Source organism: Dendrobates tinctorius, unplaced genomic scaffold, assembly GCF_039654945.1.
Source record: "Dendrobates tinctorius isolate UK_male_01 unplaced genomic scaffold, ASM3965494v1 ptg000241l, whole genome shotgun sequence".
NCBI classification, from domain to species: Eukaryota; Metazoa; Chordata; class Amphibia; order Anura; family Dendrobatidae; genus Dendrobates; species Dendrobates tinctorius.
Window position 1 is genome coordinate 1804466 of NW_027361908.1, and position 20474 is coordinate 1824939.

At 45.7% G+C, this 20474-nt stretch overlaps 1 protein-coding gene across 2 annotated transcripts in view; it reads right to left on the minus strand.

Moving 5' to 3' along the window:
- Positions 1 to 1261: 1261 nt before the first annotated feature.
- KDM3B (lysine demethylase 3B) overlaps positions 1262 to 20474 on the minus strand; it is a 131515-nt gene continuing 112302 nt past the window's right edge. For both annotated transcript variants that reach the window (XM_073556900.1, XM_073556899.1), the window contains exons 23-24: positions 4740 to 4874; positions 1262 to 2486 (exon numbers count right to left, since the gene is read on the minus strand). In XM_073556900.1, coding sequence (XP_073413001.1) covers positions 2406 to 2486; positions 4740 to 4874 — 216 coding nt within the window. In that variant the 3' untranslated portion in view covers positions 1262 to 2405. The remainder of the gene's footprint in view (positions 2487 to 4739; positions 4875 to 20474) is intronic.

The following is a 20474-nucleotide window of genomic DNA, read 5'->3' on the forward strand; positions in this document are numbered from 1 at the left end:
CATGATGGTTGCTAAGTGATATGCCAAGGACCAAAAAGCTGCTTAGCCTCTGGAAAACACGCAGGGGGTGGGCCTTCCTCCAGGGCTAGCACTTACCCCAGGTCCTGTGTCCCCCCGTCCTGGACCTGTCAGACGTCCAGCCTGCCGACCAGCTGTTCCTTCTTTAAAAAACAGCGCGCTCCGGCGTGTGGGCGGGCCTCCGGACTAAAAGGCGGCCCCGGGGCGGAACTTCCGTCTGCGGCCTAGTCCCTGGCAGATGCCAGGGACTAAATTTCTGCAGTCCGCCCGAGGCCCCGATGGGCGGGTCCGCCGGAAGTGGCCGCGTCACAAGGGGCGGGACTTCCGCCCGCGGCCTAGCTCCAGGAAAAGCCGGGGACTAAATTTCCGGCATGCATCCGGACTCGGGGCGGGACCGCCGGACACCGGGCCTGGAGCCTGCGCCACCGGCTGCCACGCTATGTGGCGCACCCAGGGAGCCCGGGGATGCCTAAAAATGGTGCCAGGAGTGCTGACCACGGGGGTCCACAGGAGCCCTCCCAGCCCACCTCGTTCCATGCCTCACCCCTCGACGTCCATCTTGATCCTCAGGTTAGGGGTGGGAAGGGTCGAAAAAAAGTCTAAGGACGGTGCAGGCACCCTAGCTCCATCTTCCCTATAAGGGGTGAGGAGAGGGACCGTTTGCCACCTTCCATCACCGCTGTCTGGCATTGGTGATGCAGTGGGGGCCGCACGGACTGTTTGCAGGCCTCTGTACAGTCTAGGGTTTCACTACCTTAGGGTGGTCAGGGCTCAGTCCGGCATCATGTCCCACGTAGCGGGAAAGGATACGTGGAGGCGATACTTGCACATGCTCGCCTGTTGTTGGTTTGGGGAAATCGGACCCTTTCAATAGGATCCGTAGCCCCTGTCTTATCTTCATGGAAAAAATGACAGAGTCTGGAAAAAAAGACCAGACGTGTGCCTCCAATGGACACTAAGCAAAAACTGATTCCGCCCGCAGCCGGGGCGAGGGTGTATACGGCGGAGGAGGAGCTAACCTCTTTTTTTCACTTAGTGTCAGCCTCCACGCGGCAGTAGCATACACCCACAGTACCTGTGTCCCCCAATGAGGCAAAGGAGAAAAAAATGTATATAATTAAATGAGGAATACTGTTATTAGAGGTACTGTACATAAATTGTCTTGGCTGAAAACTAAAACAGTGTATACAACTTGTGCCATGTGACTTAACTGTAGGAAAAAAACAAACAAATGACTCAAACGAGAGATTTGTTGTACTTTAATAAGAACATGGAAACCCCAGTCAGCCCTTCACAAAATCAAAATACAGGAAGTCAAATTAAAGTCATCTACAATATTTCACTTAAAAAAACGTGTGTAAATGAATGTATAAACAGACCTGCAAAGTGGCACCAATACAGGCGGAAAAATTATCACCTCCCAAAATCTAGACAGCTCCTTAAAATAATAATGTATTCATTTCAAAATATATCACTGGTTAAGAGTGCAGTTTTTTTTCATTGGATGAGTAACAATTGGTAAATTAAATGGATCATGTGTCAAACATTTTGCATAAAGTTGCTACAGCAACTATATACACGTAATACAAACGCAGTGGAAAGATGCCTGGTAATGACTTCCTCTCTTAACATGAACACTTGGGTATGGTGTGAGAACCCTAAAACTGGCCAGTACTTACACTTACAGAGAATAGTCATTGTGAAAGGAAGACTAAATGCTATGCGCCATTCTGGAAATGCAGGAAAAACAGAGGTTATCTTCAAAAGGTCTAAAAATGTCTAATGTCATGAAAGAGTAACTCCTCCATTACAAACCTATTGGTCTTAATAAATACATTTCCAATGCCTATCCTCCCCCCAGTAAAAGCATGAATTCAGCCCCCTTCACTTTATTCAAAGCTAGCATATTGAACTATGCTATTAATAAGGTTGTAACAAGTTGTTTTGTATTGCAAATAACTACAAGGACAAGAACTAAATTATCCATTGTGTTAGACATTGGGTTCAAGGTGAAGAGTTTTTCTTTTTATAAGTATTAAACTATGTTAGTTCCTCTTGAATTAGTTTTCTAGATTTCTCCAAGACTGGAAAACTATGCCCAAGATTTCATACATGCTCTTCTAGATTTTCTTAGTCCAGAAGTGTGCTAACAGTATTCCAGAGATCATGTAGTTAAAGCTGAAGGCAGCGACCGAAAATAGCCGCCTTTCAGACAAGTGCATAAGTGAGGCACGTCTATAGTACATGTGATGAGGCTGTACAGAAAACAGTGGCTGGGTTGTACAATGGATCCTCTCTGTTTTGACTTTTGCCTCTAGAAGTGACAAATCCAAAAAGTGAATGATGCTCCTGTTCCGATTTTTCAAGAGCGTAAAACTTAATGTTCTTTATGATCTCGCCAGTTTAGACTCATGTGCTCGGAGGGTGCCAACAGCATCTTTGACTGCATGGTAGATAATGTTCTTGACCTGAAAGAAAAGAACAAAGAAACAGTAAGAGAAAAATTTCTTTTTAATTTTTGGAAATGTTGTTAGGGATAGGGGAAGGGAACAAAGGGCATTACCCAAATTCATCATGTCTTAATTATAATATTTGGCCACCATATTTTTCTGTAAACCTATTATGATTAAACACTATGGACATCTTACATGAAGAATTATATTTACATATTTTAGAGTAACTTTTTAATTATTACAATCTCTAAGACTCAGTTTTCAATCTTTCATCCTTCATTTATTTTCAGACCCTATAATATTTATTTTTCTAGTTTCAGACTTATGTGAATGCCCAGTAATATGGGCTGCATATGAGGTCTTTGTGTCCAGAATGCTGCTGACTTGTGATGAATGAGCGTGCCAGGATATCACCTTAACCACGGGGACTTGAATATATTAATCAAGCACGCCCAAGATACTCGGATAACATCTGAGCACGCCCAAGATACTCAGATAACATCTGAGCACCCCCAAGATACTTGGATAACATCCGCGCACCCCCAAGATACTCGGATAACATCTGAGCACGCTCAAGATACTCGGATAACATCTGAGCACCCCCAAGATACTTGGATAACATCCGCGCACCCCCAAGATACTCGGATAACATCTGACCACCCCCAAGATACTCGGATAACATCTGAGCACGCCCAAGATACTCGGATAACATCTGAGCACCCCCAAGATATTTGGATAACATCCACGCACCCCCAAGATACTCGGATAACATCTGAGCACGCTCAAGATACTCGGATAACATCTGAGCACCCCCAAGATACTCAGATAACATCTGAGCACCCCCAAGATACTCGGATAACATCTGACCACCCCCAAGATACTCGGATAACATCTGAGCACGCCCAAGATACTCGGATAACATCTGAGCACCCCCAAGATACTTGGATAACATCCGCGCACCCCCAAGATACTCGGATAACATCTGACCACCCCCCAAGATACTCGGATAACATCTGAGCACGCCCAAGATACTCGGATAACATCTGAGCACCCCCAAGATACTTGGATAACATCCGCGCACCCCCAAGATACTTGGATAACATCCGCGCACCCCCAAGATACTCGGATAACATCTGAGCACGCTCAAGATACTCGGATAACATCTGAGCACGCCCAAGATACTCGGATAACACCCGAGCATGCTCAGATAAGACTACAGGTGCTTCTCACAAAATTAGAATATCATCAAAAAGTTAATTTATTTCAGTTGTTCAATACTGGCTGTAAGCCATAATCATCAACAGTAACAGAAAAAAACACATTGAAATAGATCACTCTGTTTGTAATGACTATATGAGTTTCACTTTTTGCATTGAAAAACTGAAATAAATTAACTTTTTGATGATGTTCTAATTCTGTAAGAAGCACCTATACATTCAAGCATGCTCGTTCACCACTACTGTTTTCTTCACTAGCTGTCAGATACAATCACAGCTTCACTTCTGGACGTCTTTTTTTTCTCTTCTACAGACCATAAGGAATCTCCTCTAACTTTTGGTAACAGACAACGATTCTGAGAAGTATATATTTTCCCCTTCCTTCCCAGAGTCCTCACTTTTTCCCAGTAGAATTTTACATAATCTATGTGATTCTACAACCTCTTAATATACTTTCTTCTGGCATATATTATACGGCTATGTACAGTGCTGTGCAAATTAATTGGGACAAAGCATTTTTTGTTAAGTAAAATCGTAAGTTGGTTACCAGTCAGTGATTCAAACCAGTTTTAACTGCTTTGAACAGGTGTGAGTGCCTGTGGTGTGAGTGTCTGTTCAAAGTAGTTAAAACTGGTTTGAATCACTGACTGGTAACCAACTTACAATTTTACTTAAAAAAAAAAAAAATGCTTTGTCCCAATTAATTTGCACAGCACTGTAGATTAGTTTTTCCAGTCTGCCCTCCTTGAAAACTTGGATGCTTTCCCTCGCTGTTGGATGTTCGTCAGAAGTAGCTGGACAACCAGCTATGTTAGGAAGTTGCTTAGACTCTACAACAGCAAAATGGGATGAAAGTTGCTATATTTTATAAAAATGAAAAAAAATAGTGCAAAGCTGTCCATAAGCTTTAGATGCTTATGTTCCTATACAATGAAAAGTGAAAGATACATAATGGTTTTAGAATTTTAGGTTTTAAAAGGCTAAGGAAATAAAGTAGTTTTTCTTTTACAGAACTGGTAATTAATGTATTCTAAGAAATTACTTGTTATACCTGTAGTTTGTCCTCATGGTTTGTATGCGTATTTGACAAGTGCCTAAATTCCTGCGTCAGACGAAAGCAATGTTTCACGTGTTCTGGAGAGACAAAATCTTCCGCTACTTTTATACAACTGTACAAGTTGTGGACCTTCAGAAAAAAATAAAGTAAATATGATGTAAAATCTCATTGTGTATGGATACAAGTGTGTAAATCATGACAACACAATTCAACAGGATTATGCAACCTTGGTTGCAGAGATCATGTTATCTAGGAACTTTTCACAGGATAACCTGGTATGAAATAGTTTTATTCCATGCAGTGAAAAGACAACAATCTCTTGTATACCTCCCAATCAAAGGGGCAAATTATTTGTAGTGTCATCACAGTGATTTACAGACATCATCAATGTCCCCATTAAGGCTCACAATATAAATTTCCTATCAGTATGTCCTTGGCACATGGAAGAAAACCAGACAAACACGGAGCGGAGAGAACATAGTCTCAATTGGGTAAATAGGTGTATTTCCCAGCACAATAAATGGACACTGAACAGGAGACATGTTACAGATGTATAGCAGATCCAAGTCCCACCAATGAGAACCTCAAAAATAGAGCCTGTCGCTTGCTGCTGTCAACGAAGAGGTGGTCCGAATTGCCATGCAACTGAATGGGAATTACAGCCGTCTGTAAGGATGTTCACATCAAGGCCCTGGTATTGAGATAAAGGTGGACCTATTTATACCATATCCTGAGGATATATCAAATGTACGAAATGGCAACACCCCTTTAAAACACTGGGTGTTACTAGTGGTGTTAACTGGGGTGTGCTTATATATATATATATATATATATATATATATATATATATATAAAAGTGAATGTATGTGTGTGTGTGTGTGTGTGTATCACCAACCAATCACAAAGCATCTTTCATTTCACGAGAGCTGTTTAAAAGAAGCTGAGCTGATTGGTTGCTATGAGCAACAGTTCTCCTTGCAACTAAGCATCTTTCATTTCACCAGAGCTGTTTAAAAGAAGCTGAGCTGTGATTGGTTGCTATGAGCAACAGTTTTCTCACTTCACAACACCTCAACAGACACTGAGCACCTGGGGAGATCCAATATCCCCAGGAACATAAGCTCCCAGCCATTGTCTTGCGCCAGAAAGGAGCAGAGCGCACGACAGAAATGAATCCCCCCTCCATCCCATAGGCACATCTTCCCTCTTAACCCCTTCACCCCCAAGGGTGGTTTGCACGTTCACGACCGGGCCAATTTTTACAATTCTGACCACTGTCCCTTTATGAGGTAATAACTCTGTGACGTTTTCATGGATCCCGGTGATTCTGACACTGTTTTCTCGTGACATATTGTACTTCATGTTAGTGGTAAAATTTCATTCAAATAACTTGTGTTTATTTGTGAAAAAAACGGAAATTTGGTGAAAATTTTGAAAATTTCGCAATTTTCCAACTTTGAAATTTTATGCTCTTAAATCACAGAGATACGGCACACAAAAAACTTAATAAGTAACATTTCCCACATGTTTACTTTACATCAGCACAATTTTTTTTTGTTGGGAAGTTTTAAGGGTTAAAAGTCGACCAGCGATTTCTCATTTTTGCAACAGCATTTTATTTTTACGGACCACACCACATTTGAAGCCACTTTGAGGGGTCTATATGATAGAAAATACCCAAAAGTGACACCATTCTAAAAACTGCACCCCTTAAGGTGCTCAAAACCACATTCAAGAAGTTTATTAACCCTTCAGGTGCGTCACAGGAATTTTTTGAATATTTAAAAAAAATGAACATTTAACTTTTTTTCACAAAAAAATACTTCACGTTCAATTTTTTTTTATTTTACCAAGGGTAACAGGAGAAATTGGACTGCAAAAGTTATTGTGCAATTTGTCCTGAGTACACTGATACCTGATATGTGGGGGGGAACCACTGTTTCGGCGCATGGCAGAGCTCAGAAGGGAAGGAGCGCCGTTTGACTTTTTCAATGCAAAATTGGCTGGAATTCAGATCGGACGCCATGTCACGTTTGGAGAGCCCCTGATGTACCTAAACAGTGGAAACCCCCCACAAGTGACCCCATTTTGGAAACTAGACCCCACAAGGAACTTATCTAGTTATGTGGTGAGAACTTTGAACCCACAAGGGCTTCACGGAAGTTTATAACGTACAGCGGTACAATTAATCATATTTTTTTCCAAAAATACGATTTTTTTTATTTTCATGCCCGGGCGTTATAAACTTCTGTGAAGCACTGGGGGGTTCAAAATGCTCACCACACATCTAGATAAGTTCCTTGGGGGGGTCTAGTTTCCAAAATGGTGTCATTTGTGGGGGGGTTTCACTGTTTTGGTACCCCCCAGTGCTTCACAGAAGTTTATAACGCCCGGGGGTGAAAATAAAAAAATCGTATTTTTTCAGCAAACATGATCTTTTAGTCACCAATTTTTTTATTTTCCCAAGGGTACCAGGAGAAATTGGACCCCAAAAGTTGTTGTCCAATTTGTCCTGAGTACGCTGATACCCCATATGTGGGAGAAAACTACTGTATCGGCACACGTCGGGGCTCGGAAGGGAAGTAGTGATGTTTTGGAATGCAGACTTTGATGGAATGCTCTGCGGGTGTCATGTTGCCTTTGGAGAGCCCCTGATGTACCTAAACAGTGGAAACCCCCCACAAATGACACCATTTGGGAAACTAGACCCCCTAAGGAACTTATCTAGATGTGTGGTGAGCATTTTGAATCCCCAAGTGCTTCACAGAACTTTATAACGCCCAGGCGTGAAAATAAAAAAAATCATTTTTTTCCACAAAAATGATATTTTTGCCCCCAATTTTTTATTTTCCTACGGGTAACAGGAGAAATTGGACCCCAAAAGTTGTTTTGCAATTTGTCCTGGGTAGGCTGAAACCCTATATGTGGGGGTTAAACACTGTTTGGGCGCATGGCAGAGCTTGGAAGGGAAGGAGCACCATTTGTTTTTATCAACGCAGAATTGGCTGGAATTGAGATCAGACGCCATGTTGCATTTGGAGAGCACCTGATGTGCCCAAACAGTGGAAACCCCCCAATTATAACTCCAACCCTAACCCCAACACATCCCTAGCCCTAACCCTAGCCCTAACGGGAAAATAATTTTATTAAAAAATAAATTTATTACGTACGATCAGCTAGATCGCGCTAGACGTACTATCCCGTCCATGGGCATAGGGGCCCGGGTCCCATGGACGGGATAGTACTTCTGATGTCAGAAAGGGGTTAAACGATCTCCGGTATGGATGTTAGGGCAAATCCCTCAGTGCTCTGATACTGACCCCAGGCCTCTCTTAAAGGGATCCCCAGTATGGAAGTTAGGACCGTTCCTAACTGATACTGGCAGCACTGACTGAACAATATTAGAGCTGTGTGTTTGTGGAAATGTGCATACCGTATTTTTCAGGCTATAAGACATACTTTTTTTTCCTCCAAAATTTTTTAGGAAAGTAGGTTGTGCGTCTTATCTGGATGTATTTTTGGCTTATATTCAGGCTGTGGATTGGGTGGAGGGGGGATGGAGCGGCAGTGGCATAGGAGCAGGTGACAGGCACCAGCTACTGCAGCTAACACAGGTGCCCGCTGTTAAAGAGAATGAATGGTTCCCACACCCGTAGTTTCTACCACCTTTTTGCACTGAAGCCAGCGCTGACAGGTGGGAGGGACTATGGGAGCATAGAGCAGTGAATATTCATTTTCTTTAATAGCGGGCGCACCTTTAGCCACCAACTCCTGCAGCTGCTGGGCGATCGAATGTGTCCACTATTAAAAAGAAGGAATATTCACTGCTCCTCATGCCCATGGGGGTGAAGAGCAGTCAATATTCTTTATCTTTAATAGCAGGCACACGTGATCACCCAGCCGCTGCAGCTAACAGTGTACCCACTAGTAAAGAATATTCCTGCAGCTGACCTCGGCGTGTGGGGGCACATGGCAGTGATGTCATGCGCTGATTACACTCTGAATTCAGCGGCTAGCATCAGATCAGGAAGCCGCATGGCGAGGGAGAGAAGAGAAGATACTGTAAGTAGAATTGTTTATTTTTTATGTGTGCAGTAGGATGAGGGCCATATATACCAGAATGGGGATGAGGGTGCCATGGAAGGGGGGGGGGGGCTATATATACCAAGATATACACTGCTCAAAAAAATAAAGGGAACACTCAAATAACACATCCTAAATCTGAATGAATGTAATATTCTCATTGAATACTTTGTTCTGTACAAAGTTGAATGTGCTGACAATGCCTGGGCATGCTGCTGATGAGGCAGCGGATGGTCTCCTGAGTGATCTCCTCCCAGACCTGGTCTAAAGCATCCGCCAACTCCTGGACAGTCTTTGGTGCAACGGGACGTTGGTGGATGGAGCGAGACATGATGTGCTCAATCGCATTCAGGTCTGGGGAACGGGCGGGCCAGTCCATAGCTTCAATGCCTTTATCTTGCAAGTACTGCTGACACACTCCAGCCACATGAGGTCTGGCATTGTCCTGCATTAGGAGGAACCCGGGGCCAACCGCACCAGCATATGGTCTCACAAGGGGTCTGAGGATCTCATCTCGGTACCTAATGGCAGTCAGGCTACCTCTGGCGAGCACATGGAGGGCTGTGCGGCCCTCCAAAGAAATGCCACCCCACACCATTACTGACTCACTGCCAAACCGGTCATGCTGAAGGATGTTGCAGGCAGCAGATCACTCTCCACGGCGTCTCCAGACTGTCACATGTGCTTAATGTGAACCTGCTTTAATCTGTGAAGAGCACAGGGCGCCAGTGGCGAATTTGCCAGTCCTAGTGTTCTGTGGCAAATGCCAAGCATCCTGCACGGTGTTGGGCTGTGAGCACAACCCCCATCTGTGGACGTCGGGCACTCAGACCATCCCCATGGAGTTGGTTTCTAACGGTTTGTGCAAACACATGCACATTTGTGGCCTGCTGGAGGTCATTTTGCAGGGCTCTGGCAGTGCTCCTCTTGTTCCTCCTTGCACAAAGGCGGAGGTAGGGGTCTTGCTGCTGGCTTGTTGCCCTCTTACGGCTCCCTTCACGTCTCCTAGTAGCGCCTCCAGCCTACGCTGATGAACACAGCAAACCTTCTTGCCACAGCTCGCATTGATGTACCATCCTGGATGAGCTGCACTACCTGAGCCACTTGTGTGGGTTGTAGAGTCCGTCTCATGCTACCACGAGTGTGAAAGCACAGCCAACATTTAAAAGTGACCAAATCATCAGCCAGAAAGCATTGGTACTGGGATGTGGTCCCCACCTGCAGAACCACTCCTTTATTGAGGTGCCTTGATAATTGCCAATAATTTCCATCTGTTGTCTATTCCATTTGCACAATAGTATGTAAAATTGTCAATCAGTGTTGCTTACAAAGTGGGTAGTTTGACTTCACAGAAGTTTTGATTTACTTGGGAGTTATATTCTGTTGTTTAAGTGTTCCCTTTATTTTTTTGAGCAGTATATATACACACCAGGATGGGTGATATTAGTATAGAATTGGGAGACATTACCATTATGACAGTGTCAGCAGCAGATTCCTCTCCCCCCATAACACTGCATCATGAGCATATTTTGTTGCTTACATTTTTTTTCTATTTTCCTCCTCTAAAACCTAGGTGCGTCCTATAGTCCTATATAAAATACGGTATATAGCAGAGATGTATGTAAACTGTGTTCCAAATTATTATGCAAAAAGAGTTTAGGAGTGATAAGGTTAGAATTTTTTTTGTTTGTCATTTAAACTCATTGATGGTGATGTGTGTCAGGGTTCTTTATATCAATGAAAGCAATTGCAGATACCTGTGCAAATTAGTTTGGCAGGTGTGTCCAAATAAAGGCAAGACTACTTAAGAAGGCTGTTCCACATTATTAAGCAGCCTATATTTTTTGCCAAAATGGGAAAGAGAAAAGGATGTGTCGGCTGCTGAAAAGCAACAAATTGTGGAGTATTTAGGTCAATCAACATTGCCAAGAGACTTCATCGTGATCATCGCACAATCAATTCCCAGCACCCACATGTGCGTGCTGATAAGGAGAAACTGAAGACTCTTTCCAACAGGCAATTGCGTCAGGTTAAAAGAGCAGCTGCAAAAATGCCTTGTCATAGCAGCAGACAAGTTTTTGAAGCTGCTGGTGCCTCCAACGTCCCCCGAACAACAAGATGCAGGGTCCTTCAGAGGTTTGCAGCTGTGTGTAAGCCATCCTGTCGACCACCTCTATCCACTGCACACAAGCAGAAACGGCTCCAGTGGGCCAAACGATACATGAAGACTGACTTCCAAACGGTTTTGTTCACCGATGAGTGCCGTGCAACGCTCGATGGTCCAGATGGATGGAGTGGAGGATGGCTGGCTGATGGACACCCTATGAAAACACTGCTAAGGCGCCAACAAGGAGGAGGTGGAGTAATGTTTTGGGCGGCTGGAATCATGGGGAGAGAGATTGTCGGCCCCTTTAGGATCCCTGAAGGGGTAAAGATGAACTCCATAATCTATGTGGAGTTTCTAAAACAGCACTTCCTGCCATAGTTCAAGAGGAAGAACCGTGCTTTCCGCAGCAAGATCGTTTTCATGCATGATAATGCACCGTCTCATGCTGCAAATAACACATCTGCATCTCTGGCTGCTATGGGCATAAAAGAGGACAAACTTATGGTGTAGCCACCATCTTCCTCTGACCTCAACCCCATTGAGAACCTCGGGAGCATCATCAAAAGGAGTGTCTATGATGGCGGGAGGCAGTTCACATCTAAGCAACAGCTCCGGGAGGGTATTCTGTCCACATGCAAAACAATTGAAGCACAAACCATCCAAAAACTGACAAATTCAATGGACGAGAGAGTTCAGAAGCTTCTTTTGAACAAGGGGTCCTATGTGCAAATGTATCATCACCTAGAATAAAGTTTTGACTTGAAAACTGTTTGATTTCATTTTGTAATAAGCTGATAATGCTTATAATCTCACAATTGACCATTTTTTTGTTCAAAATAAAAAGGTTGAAAACTCTGCTGTGCATAATAATTTGGAACATGCATTTTGAGTGCTTATTTTTAAAAATATACTGCTTTCATAGGCAGTTTGTTCAAAAACATTGCAATTATACTAGAATATTAGATGACTGGAAAATAACAATGACTGCAATTCAAATAGGTAATTTAGAGGAAATATTTTTTGCATAATAATTTGGAACACAGTGTAGATGTAAATGTACATATGTAGCAGAGCTGTGTGACTGTATGTAAAAGAGCGGAGTGACTGTGTACTGTCCAAACAGCAGTATGCTGAATATTAATTATGGTAATTACTACATTCAACCCTATACTGGATACATATAGATCTGTGGACAATAAATATAATGGTGCCAAGGATATATACCGTATATATCAGTACATAACACACATAGTGTCTGCAGAAGGCTATCTGCTGCATTTCAGATTCTGACATTAACAAACAACTGACACAAGCCTACCATTCAGGATACAGAGTAAGTTAAGTGAGATACTGTTGTTGACCAATCTAATGGACTCACGGACTATTTTCTTTTTCTATTTTCAGAAACAACCCATGTAAATAACATAAAAATATTGTTAACAATGTACCCTATCAAAAAAGCGTACAAGCCAAAGACAAGGTAAACACAATCGGGATGGTCCTAGCCTGTCTCTGATCTTAAAACCTTAAGCCCCCGTTACACACTGCGATATCGCTAGCAATATCGCTGTAAAGTCACCGATTTTGTGACGCAGCAGTGATATTGCTAGCGATATCGCTATGTCTGATACTTACCTCCGACCGGCTCCCCCGCTGCTCATCGCTGGTCGCGCGAGAACTCCCTGGACCATTCCTCGTCGGCCACTTCCTGCTGCGCTTCCTGTGGCGCAGACGAGCAACGCGTGGACGCGGGCGGAAGGACGTCAGGATCGCCGCGTCTGACAGGTAAGTAGCGACCCCCGACCGCTGCTATGTCGCTGGTGAGATCTGCCTGTGTGGCAGCTCACTAGCGACCACTTAGCGATGCACCAGCGATCCATATCATTGTCGGGATCGCTGGTGCATCGCTAAGTGTAATGGTACCCTTACCTTGCGTCAGCCAACCTGAATGCAGATAAGGGCAGAGAAGAACAGAGACCGACTATTTCAGACACATCCCCATGGAAAGTTATATAGATGAAATGCCCACCTCAACAGCTCTAGCTTCCCATGTGCAGATATCCGAAATAGTCGGGCTCCTGTCCTGCTCTGCCGTTATCTACATTGAGATCGGTTGACACTAAGGTTTTACTACTAGACTCAGGATAGGACCGTCCCAATTGGGTACACTTTTTGTGGTGGTATGCAAAATAATGTTAACTAAGTACCCTGTGTTATTTACAGGTATTGTTACTGTTTACTTATTTACTTACTGCAGTATATGTACTCATTTGGTTTTTTTTTCTTAGGTTTTGTCTGTGAAATAGCCACAGTGTTAAAATGCTTTTACTCAGTACAGAGCTGGCTGTCAGTCAGTGCCACGGCGTGGTTACAGTCGCCATTCACTATGCACTGGGACGCGACTGAAGCCATGCCTGTATGACTGAAAGCCCAAAGCTGCCAGGAGCAATAAAGTTCACTTGGTCCTCGTAGCCTTGGGCCTCCAATGTAGCGACGGGGCAGCATTGAAACGCTATTAACCTTCAGATTCACCCCATATCTGCAGGGTAATAGCATTCTGTGACGTGATCAGTTCAATTTAACCACTCTCCGACATTGGGCGTACATTTACGCTGATGTCGGACTCCCTCCCTTTGATGTGGGCTCCGGTGTTGAGCCCACAATCTTTACCGAGACATGTCAGCTGTTTTGAACAGCTCTATGGTCGACACTGCCGGACTGCTATGAGCGACACCTAGTGGTCGGCGCTCATTGCAAGTCAGCAATTCTGCTACATGCAGGCGATCTGATCATCGCTTGTATGTAGCAGAGACTATTGAAGCATGCCAAAAGTAATAAATATGTTTTTAAGGCTATGTGCCCACGTAGCGTTTAAATCCGGACACTGAAAACCGGACTCCTTCCCAGAAATCGCGCGTTTTTTTCCCCGCGCGATTTTACCGCGATTATGTTCGCGATTTTCGCATGCGATATGCAAGCACATTCTAAGCGATTTGAAGCATTGCTTGGAAAGTGATTGACAGGTTGGTCACACTCGTCAAACATAGTGTTTGACAAGTGTGAGCAGCTTTTTACTATTGAGGCCGCCTATGCTGCATCAATAGTAAAAGAAAGAATGTAAAAAATAATTAAAAAATAAAAAATCGGGGTATATTTACCTTCCGACGTCCCGCACTGCCATCCCGGGCCTCAGCGTTCCCAGTAATGCCTTGCGAGACCTGTGATGACGTTGGTCTCCCGTTGCTATAGCGATCCCACGAGACCGCTAGAGTCACGCGAGACTACGTCATTACAGGACCTTGCCGCAAGGCAGTACTGGGAAAGCTGAGGCCGGGAATGCAGCGCGGGACGTCGGAAGGTAAATATACCCCGATTTTTTTATTTTTATTCTTTTTTTTACAGGGGTATGGTACCCAGGGCCTGGAGGACAGTCTCCTCTCCTCCACACCGTGGGTACCAACCGCACATGAGACGCTTAACTTCGCGCATGGTGGGCATAGCCACATGCGGGAAGTAAGCGATTCTCATGCATTCCTAGGGGTGCGGAATCGCGACAATTCTTTGCGATTCCGCACAAAAGAATGAGCATGCTGTGATTTTTTCCGCGATGCGATTCCGCAGCGGAAAAAAGCGCAGCATTAGCACAGCATGTGCGGAATGCCATAGGAATGCATGGGGGGCGTTCTGTACAAGATTTTTAAACGTTTTCACAGCGTTTTCGCGCCGAAAATCACGGCAAAAACGCTTAAAAATCGCATCGTGGGCACACAGCCTAAAAGTATAAAAAAACAACAACAAATCATCCCCCTTTTGCACCATTCAAAATAAAATAAACATACACATATTTGGTATCGCTGCTTTCAGAATTGCCCGATCTATTAGTGAAGATAAGCATTAACCTGATCGCTAAACGGCGTAGCGAGAAAAAAGTCAAAATGCCAGAATGATGTTTTTTTTGTTTGTTGCGACATTGCATTAAAATGCAATAACGGGCGATCAAAAGATAGTATCTTCACCATAATGGTATCATTAAAAACGTCAGCTTGGCACGCAAAAAAAAAAAAGCCAACTCAACCCGAGATTACAAAAACAGGATTTTTGGGTTGCATACCGTAAAATCTGTTTCTCGGAGCCTTCATTGGGGGACACAGAGACCATGGGTGTATGCTGCTGCCACTAGGAGGCTGACACTATGCACAAAAAAAGGTTAGCTCCTCCTCCGCAGTGTACACCCCACCGACCGGCAGGGAACTCCTCAGTTAGTGAGAAAGCAGTAGGAGAAGTAACAGAACAGATTGAAAACAGAACAAACAACTCAACTGTAACCAAATCAACCAAAGTAAGAACAGGAGTTGTAGAGCATGGGAGGGTGCTGTGTCCCCCAATGAAGGCTCCGAGAAACAGATATTATGGTAAGCAACCCAAAAATCCTGTTTTCTCGTTCGCCTTATTGGGGGACACAGAGACCATGGGACGTCCCAAAGCAGTCCCTGGGGTGGGAAACAAACTTCCATCAGGCCAGTGGACTCACCACCGCTGCCTGCAGAATCCTTCTACCTAGGCTGGCGTCCGCCGAAGCGTAGGTGTGGACTAGGGTGACCGCAAAAAATCGATGTCGGAATTTTGTCCGTCTGGACCCCACAAAACGATTCCCCTTTCCAGATATTGAGATAGCCAAAATTTGAGCTCGATCAAACGACGTTAACCCGTGCCGCTCGTCGCTCAAAGTTTGAAAAAATCCAAATTGAGGTATTTTAAGATTTAGGTATTTTGCATAGTCTGTTAGACTATAAAGAATGTGACAACAACATTGCAGAAATAGCCCTGACCAAATTTTCGAACCATTTGTGGTATTTGAATGCAGAGTTGGTGGGATTATCGTTTTTTGATCCCACCATTACAGACAATGAAAAGTTGTTAATGGCTAATAAATTGCTCAGTAGCACAGATGAACCATCAGAGCACGCTAGGGTTGTAAATCCAAAAGTTAGGAAAGAAAAATTAAGAGAGGTAGGAAGTAACCGACTTTAACGACCTTCTGACAAAAGATGAAGAACAAAAGCAATATGTCCTGCAAGTTGTAAGCAAATGCCGAGCATTATATTCTGACGTTTCAAAAACTACTTTAACAAAAGCTCTAGAATAGATTAGATAACTATGTAAAATTATCAACTCATGTAGGTTAGCGTGCTCTGATGGTTCATCTGTGCTACTGAGCAATTTATTAGCCATTAACAACTTTTCATTGTCTGTAATGGTGGGATCAAAAAACGATAATCCCACCAACTCTGCATTCAAATACCACAAATGGTTCGAAAATTTGGTCAGGGCTATTTCTGCAATGTTGTTGTCACATTCTTTATAGTCTAACAGACTATGCAAAATACCTAAATCTTAAAATACCTCAATTTGGATTTTTTCAAACTTTGAGCGACGAGCGGCACGGGTTAACGTCGTTTGATCGAGCTCAAATTTTGGCTCTCTCAATATCTGGAAAGGGGAATCGTTTTGTGGGGTCCAGACGAACAAGATTCTGACATTTTTTCCCCCCCATATGAGATCCGGTCACCCTAGTGTGGACCCTGTAGAATTTCACAAACGTGTGAACCGAAGACCAGGTTGCAGCTTTGTAAAGCTGCAGCGCGGAGGCTCTGTGGCGTACCGCCCAGGAAGCACCCACTGCCCGGGTAGAGTGCGCTCTGATCCCCGGAGGGGCCACTCGATGCTTAACCCGGTAGGCCTCCAAAATTGCCGATCTGATCCAGCGAGCAATAGTAGCTTTGGAAGCCGGGTGGCCTTTCCGCGCCCCATCTGGAATGACGAAAAGAGAGTCTGTTTTTCGCAAGGAAGACGTCCTAGACAGATAGACTCTCATCGCCCTGACCAGATCCAGCATGTTCAGGGACCGCTCCCGAGGGTGAGTTGGACTCGGACAGAAGGACGGCAGAACAATATCCTCATTGAGGTGAAAGGAGGACACCACCTTCGGAAGAAAAGAGGGCGGAGGCCGCAGAACTACCTTGTCCTGGTGAAGTACCAGGAAAGGAGAGCGGCAAGAAAGAGCCGCCAATTCCGACACGCGCCGGATGGAGGTGATGGCCACCAGAAAGGCTACCTTCCAGGAGAGAAGGGAAAGGGAGACTTCTATGAGAGGTTCAAAGGGAGAACCTTGCAGAACCTCAAGAACCAGATTAAGATCCCATGGATCCACGGGCGCTCGATACGGAGGAGCCGTGTGAGCCACGCCCTGAAGAAAGGTTTTGACCTGAGGGCGGGAGGCCAAAGTCTTCTGAAATAAAATGGACAGCGCCGAAACTTGACCCTTCAAGGAACTGAGAGCAAGCCCCGCATCCAGGGCTGCCTGAAGAAACGCCAGAACGGAAGGGAGCGAAAAGCGCATAGGCGCAATGTTATTGGCCTCACACCAAGTGAAATAGGCCTTCCAAGTACGGTAGTAAATTTTGGAAGATGATGGCTTCCTGGCTCGGATCATGGTATGAATTACTCGACCGGAGAATCCTGCTCGTTTCAAAACCTCGGTCTCAACAGCCACGCCGTTAAATTGAGCGGCCGAGAATTGGGGTGGCAAATCGGACCTTGAGACAGCAGATCTGCCCTGTCTGGAAGCTTCCAGGGGGCGTCTGCAAGAAGGTTGACAATGTCCGCGAACCAAGACCTTCTGGGCCAATTCGGGGCGATGAGAATGACTAGAATTCCTTCTGCTTTGATCTTCTTCAACAGCTTAGGAAGAAGAGGCAGGGGAGGAAACAGGTAGGGGAGCTCGAACTGTGACCAAGGAATGGCCAGAGCGTCGGCGCCCACTGCGAGAGGATCTCGAGCTCTGGATACAAACTGTGGGACCTTCCTGTTGAGGTGAGAAGCTAGCAGATCTACGTCCAGGGTTCCCCAACGACTGCAGAGCTGAAGAAAAACCTCCGGATGTAGGGACCACTCTCCTGCCGCGAGACCCTCGCGGCTGAGAAAGTCGGCGGCCGAGTTGTCTACGCCGGGAATGTGTACCGCGGAGATTGTCGGTACCGAAATCTCTGCCCACTGAAGGATCTTGGACACTTCTGCCAGGGCTGAGACACTCCGTGTCCCTCCTTGGCGGTTGACATATGCCACCGCTGTGGCATTGTCTGTCTGAATCCGGACCGGCAGGCCCCTGAGGAGCCTTTCCCAGTGGACGAGAGCCAGATGGATCGCTCGTATTTCTAGGACGTTGATCGGCAGAGCTGATTCCTGAGTCGACCAATGACCCTGAACAGTGTGATGGCGGAACACTACACCCCAGCCGAGGAGGCTGGCATCCGTTGTTACAATCTGCCAGTGAATGGGAAGAAAAGACCGACCCAAGTGGATAAGAGGTGACGTCAACCACCAGTTGAGTGACCGCTTGACCTGGCATGAAAGGTGTACAGGGCGATCCAGGGACAGAGCCGACCTGTTCCACCTCGACAGAATGGCGTGCTGGAGAGGTCTGGCGTGAAATTGGGCAAAGGGAACTGCCTCTATCGCTGCCACCATCTTTCCCAGGACCCTCATAGCTGTTCGGAGGGACGGAAATTGTGTGGTCTGCAGCGATCGTACATCCTGCTGCAGGGAAAGAATCTTTTCTCGTGGGAGAAAGACCCTTGACCGACGCGTGTCGAACAGTAGGCCTAGAAACACAAGACGTTGAGAAGGAACCAGACAAGACTTTTTCCTGTTGACGATCCACCCGAATTTGGAAAGGGTGTCTAGGACGATCGTCAAACTTAGGCGAGCCTGTTGAAAGGCGGAAGCTTTGATCAGAATATCGTCGAGGTACGGAAAATGAACGAGACCTCTGATCCTCAACAAGGCCATCAGCGCAGCCATGATCTTCGTGAAGACTCTGGGTGCGGTGGCGAGACCGAAGGGCAGCGCGACGAACTGGTAATGTTCCTGGCGAATCGCAAACCGCAGGAACTTCTGATGTCCGGAGAATATGGGGACATGTAGATAGGCATCTTGGATGTCTATTGAACACATGAATTCCTGCTCCTCCATGGAAGCGATTACCGAACGAACTGACTCCATCCGAAAGTGTCGAAGGCGTACTCTCTTGTTGAGAAGCTTGAGATCCAAGATGGGTCGGACCGCCCCGCCTTTTTTCGGCACCACAAAAAGGTTCGAATAAAATCCTGTGAACCGCTCCGAGACGGGAACGGGCACAATCACCCCGGAACTGAGGAGAGAAGTGATGGCCGTAAAGAACCCCGGAATCAAGGCTGGATCCTTTGGAGGACGGGATTCGAAGAAACGATTCGGTGGAAGAGAAACGAACTCTATCTTGTATCCTGACGATACAACCTCCCTGACCCAAGCGTCCTCTACTGAGGCCAGCCAAACATCCCTGAAGAAGAGAAGTCGACCTCCCAATCGGAAGAGACCCTCGGGAGTCCGACGATAGTCATGCAGATGTAGACCGTCCAGACCTGGATGGTCTGCCCTGGGAAGAGTGGGATCGCCAGGAAGGAGTGGGTCTGAAGGAAACTTTCTATCTTGGCGCGCCTGCGGTCTTTGTTGGTTGGATGGGTTCTCCGCCGATTGAAACAGCGGAAAGCCCGAAAGGGTCGAAACTGACGCCTTGGTGGAGGTCAGCGAGGCTTAGACTGAGGGAGAAGGGAACTCGTGCCTCCGGTGGCGTCCTTAATAATCTGGTCCAATTGGGATCCAAAGAGGCGTACTCCCTGAAAAGGCAGATTAGTAAGAGACTTCTTAGAAGACAAGTCCGCCTGCCAGGCCTTGAGCCAAATTGTACGTCGGATTGCCACAACGTTGCTTGCCGCCTGAACCGCGCAGGATGCGGCATCCAAAGAAGCCGAAAGCAGATAATCCCCCGCATGGGAAATCTGATTGCCGAGATCGGCCAATCGCTCTGGTTGTGCTTTATCTAGGATGCCCTGACGAAGATCCTCTGCCCAAGAAGCTACGGCTTTTGCTGCCCAAGACGAAGCAAAGCTTGGACATACCGCCGCTGAAGCCGTTTCGAAGGCGGACTTAGCTAGGGATTCTATAATCCTATCATTAGAATCCTTTAGAGCCGCCACGCCTGAAAGCGGGAGAACCGTGTTATTAGAAAGTCTGGACACGGGCGGGTCCACCGAGGGAGAAGCAGACCAGCTGTCCGTGAGCTCTTTAGCAAACGGGTACAGTACGCCGAGACGCTTTCCTCTTTGAAAGCGTCTGGTCGGATCTTGTCTTTCCCTGGTAAAAATCTTTCCAAACTCGGAATGGAAAGGAAATACCCTGGAGGGTGTTTCCGCCCGTCTGAACGAAACCTCCTGATCTGAGGATTTCGCAGGGGGGTCAGCAATCTCGAAGGTCTGGTGAATCGCTGCAATGAGGTTCTGCACCGTAACCTTCATGTTCGCATCCTGGTCCGAATCCAGCTCTAAAATCCCCTCAGAAGACCTGTCCAAGAACGCTTCACCTGACTCGGGAGAGGAGGCCCAGGAGGGAAGCTGCTGAGATGGACTATGTGGTGAGATGGGACGAGGGGAGGATTCCGGCTG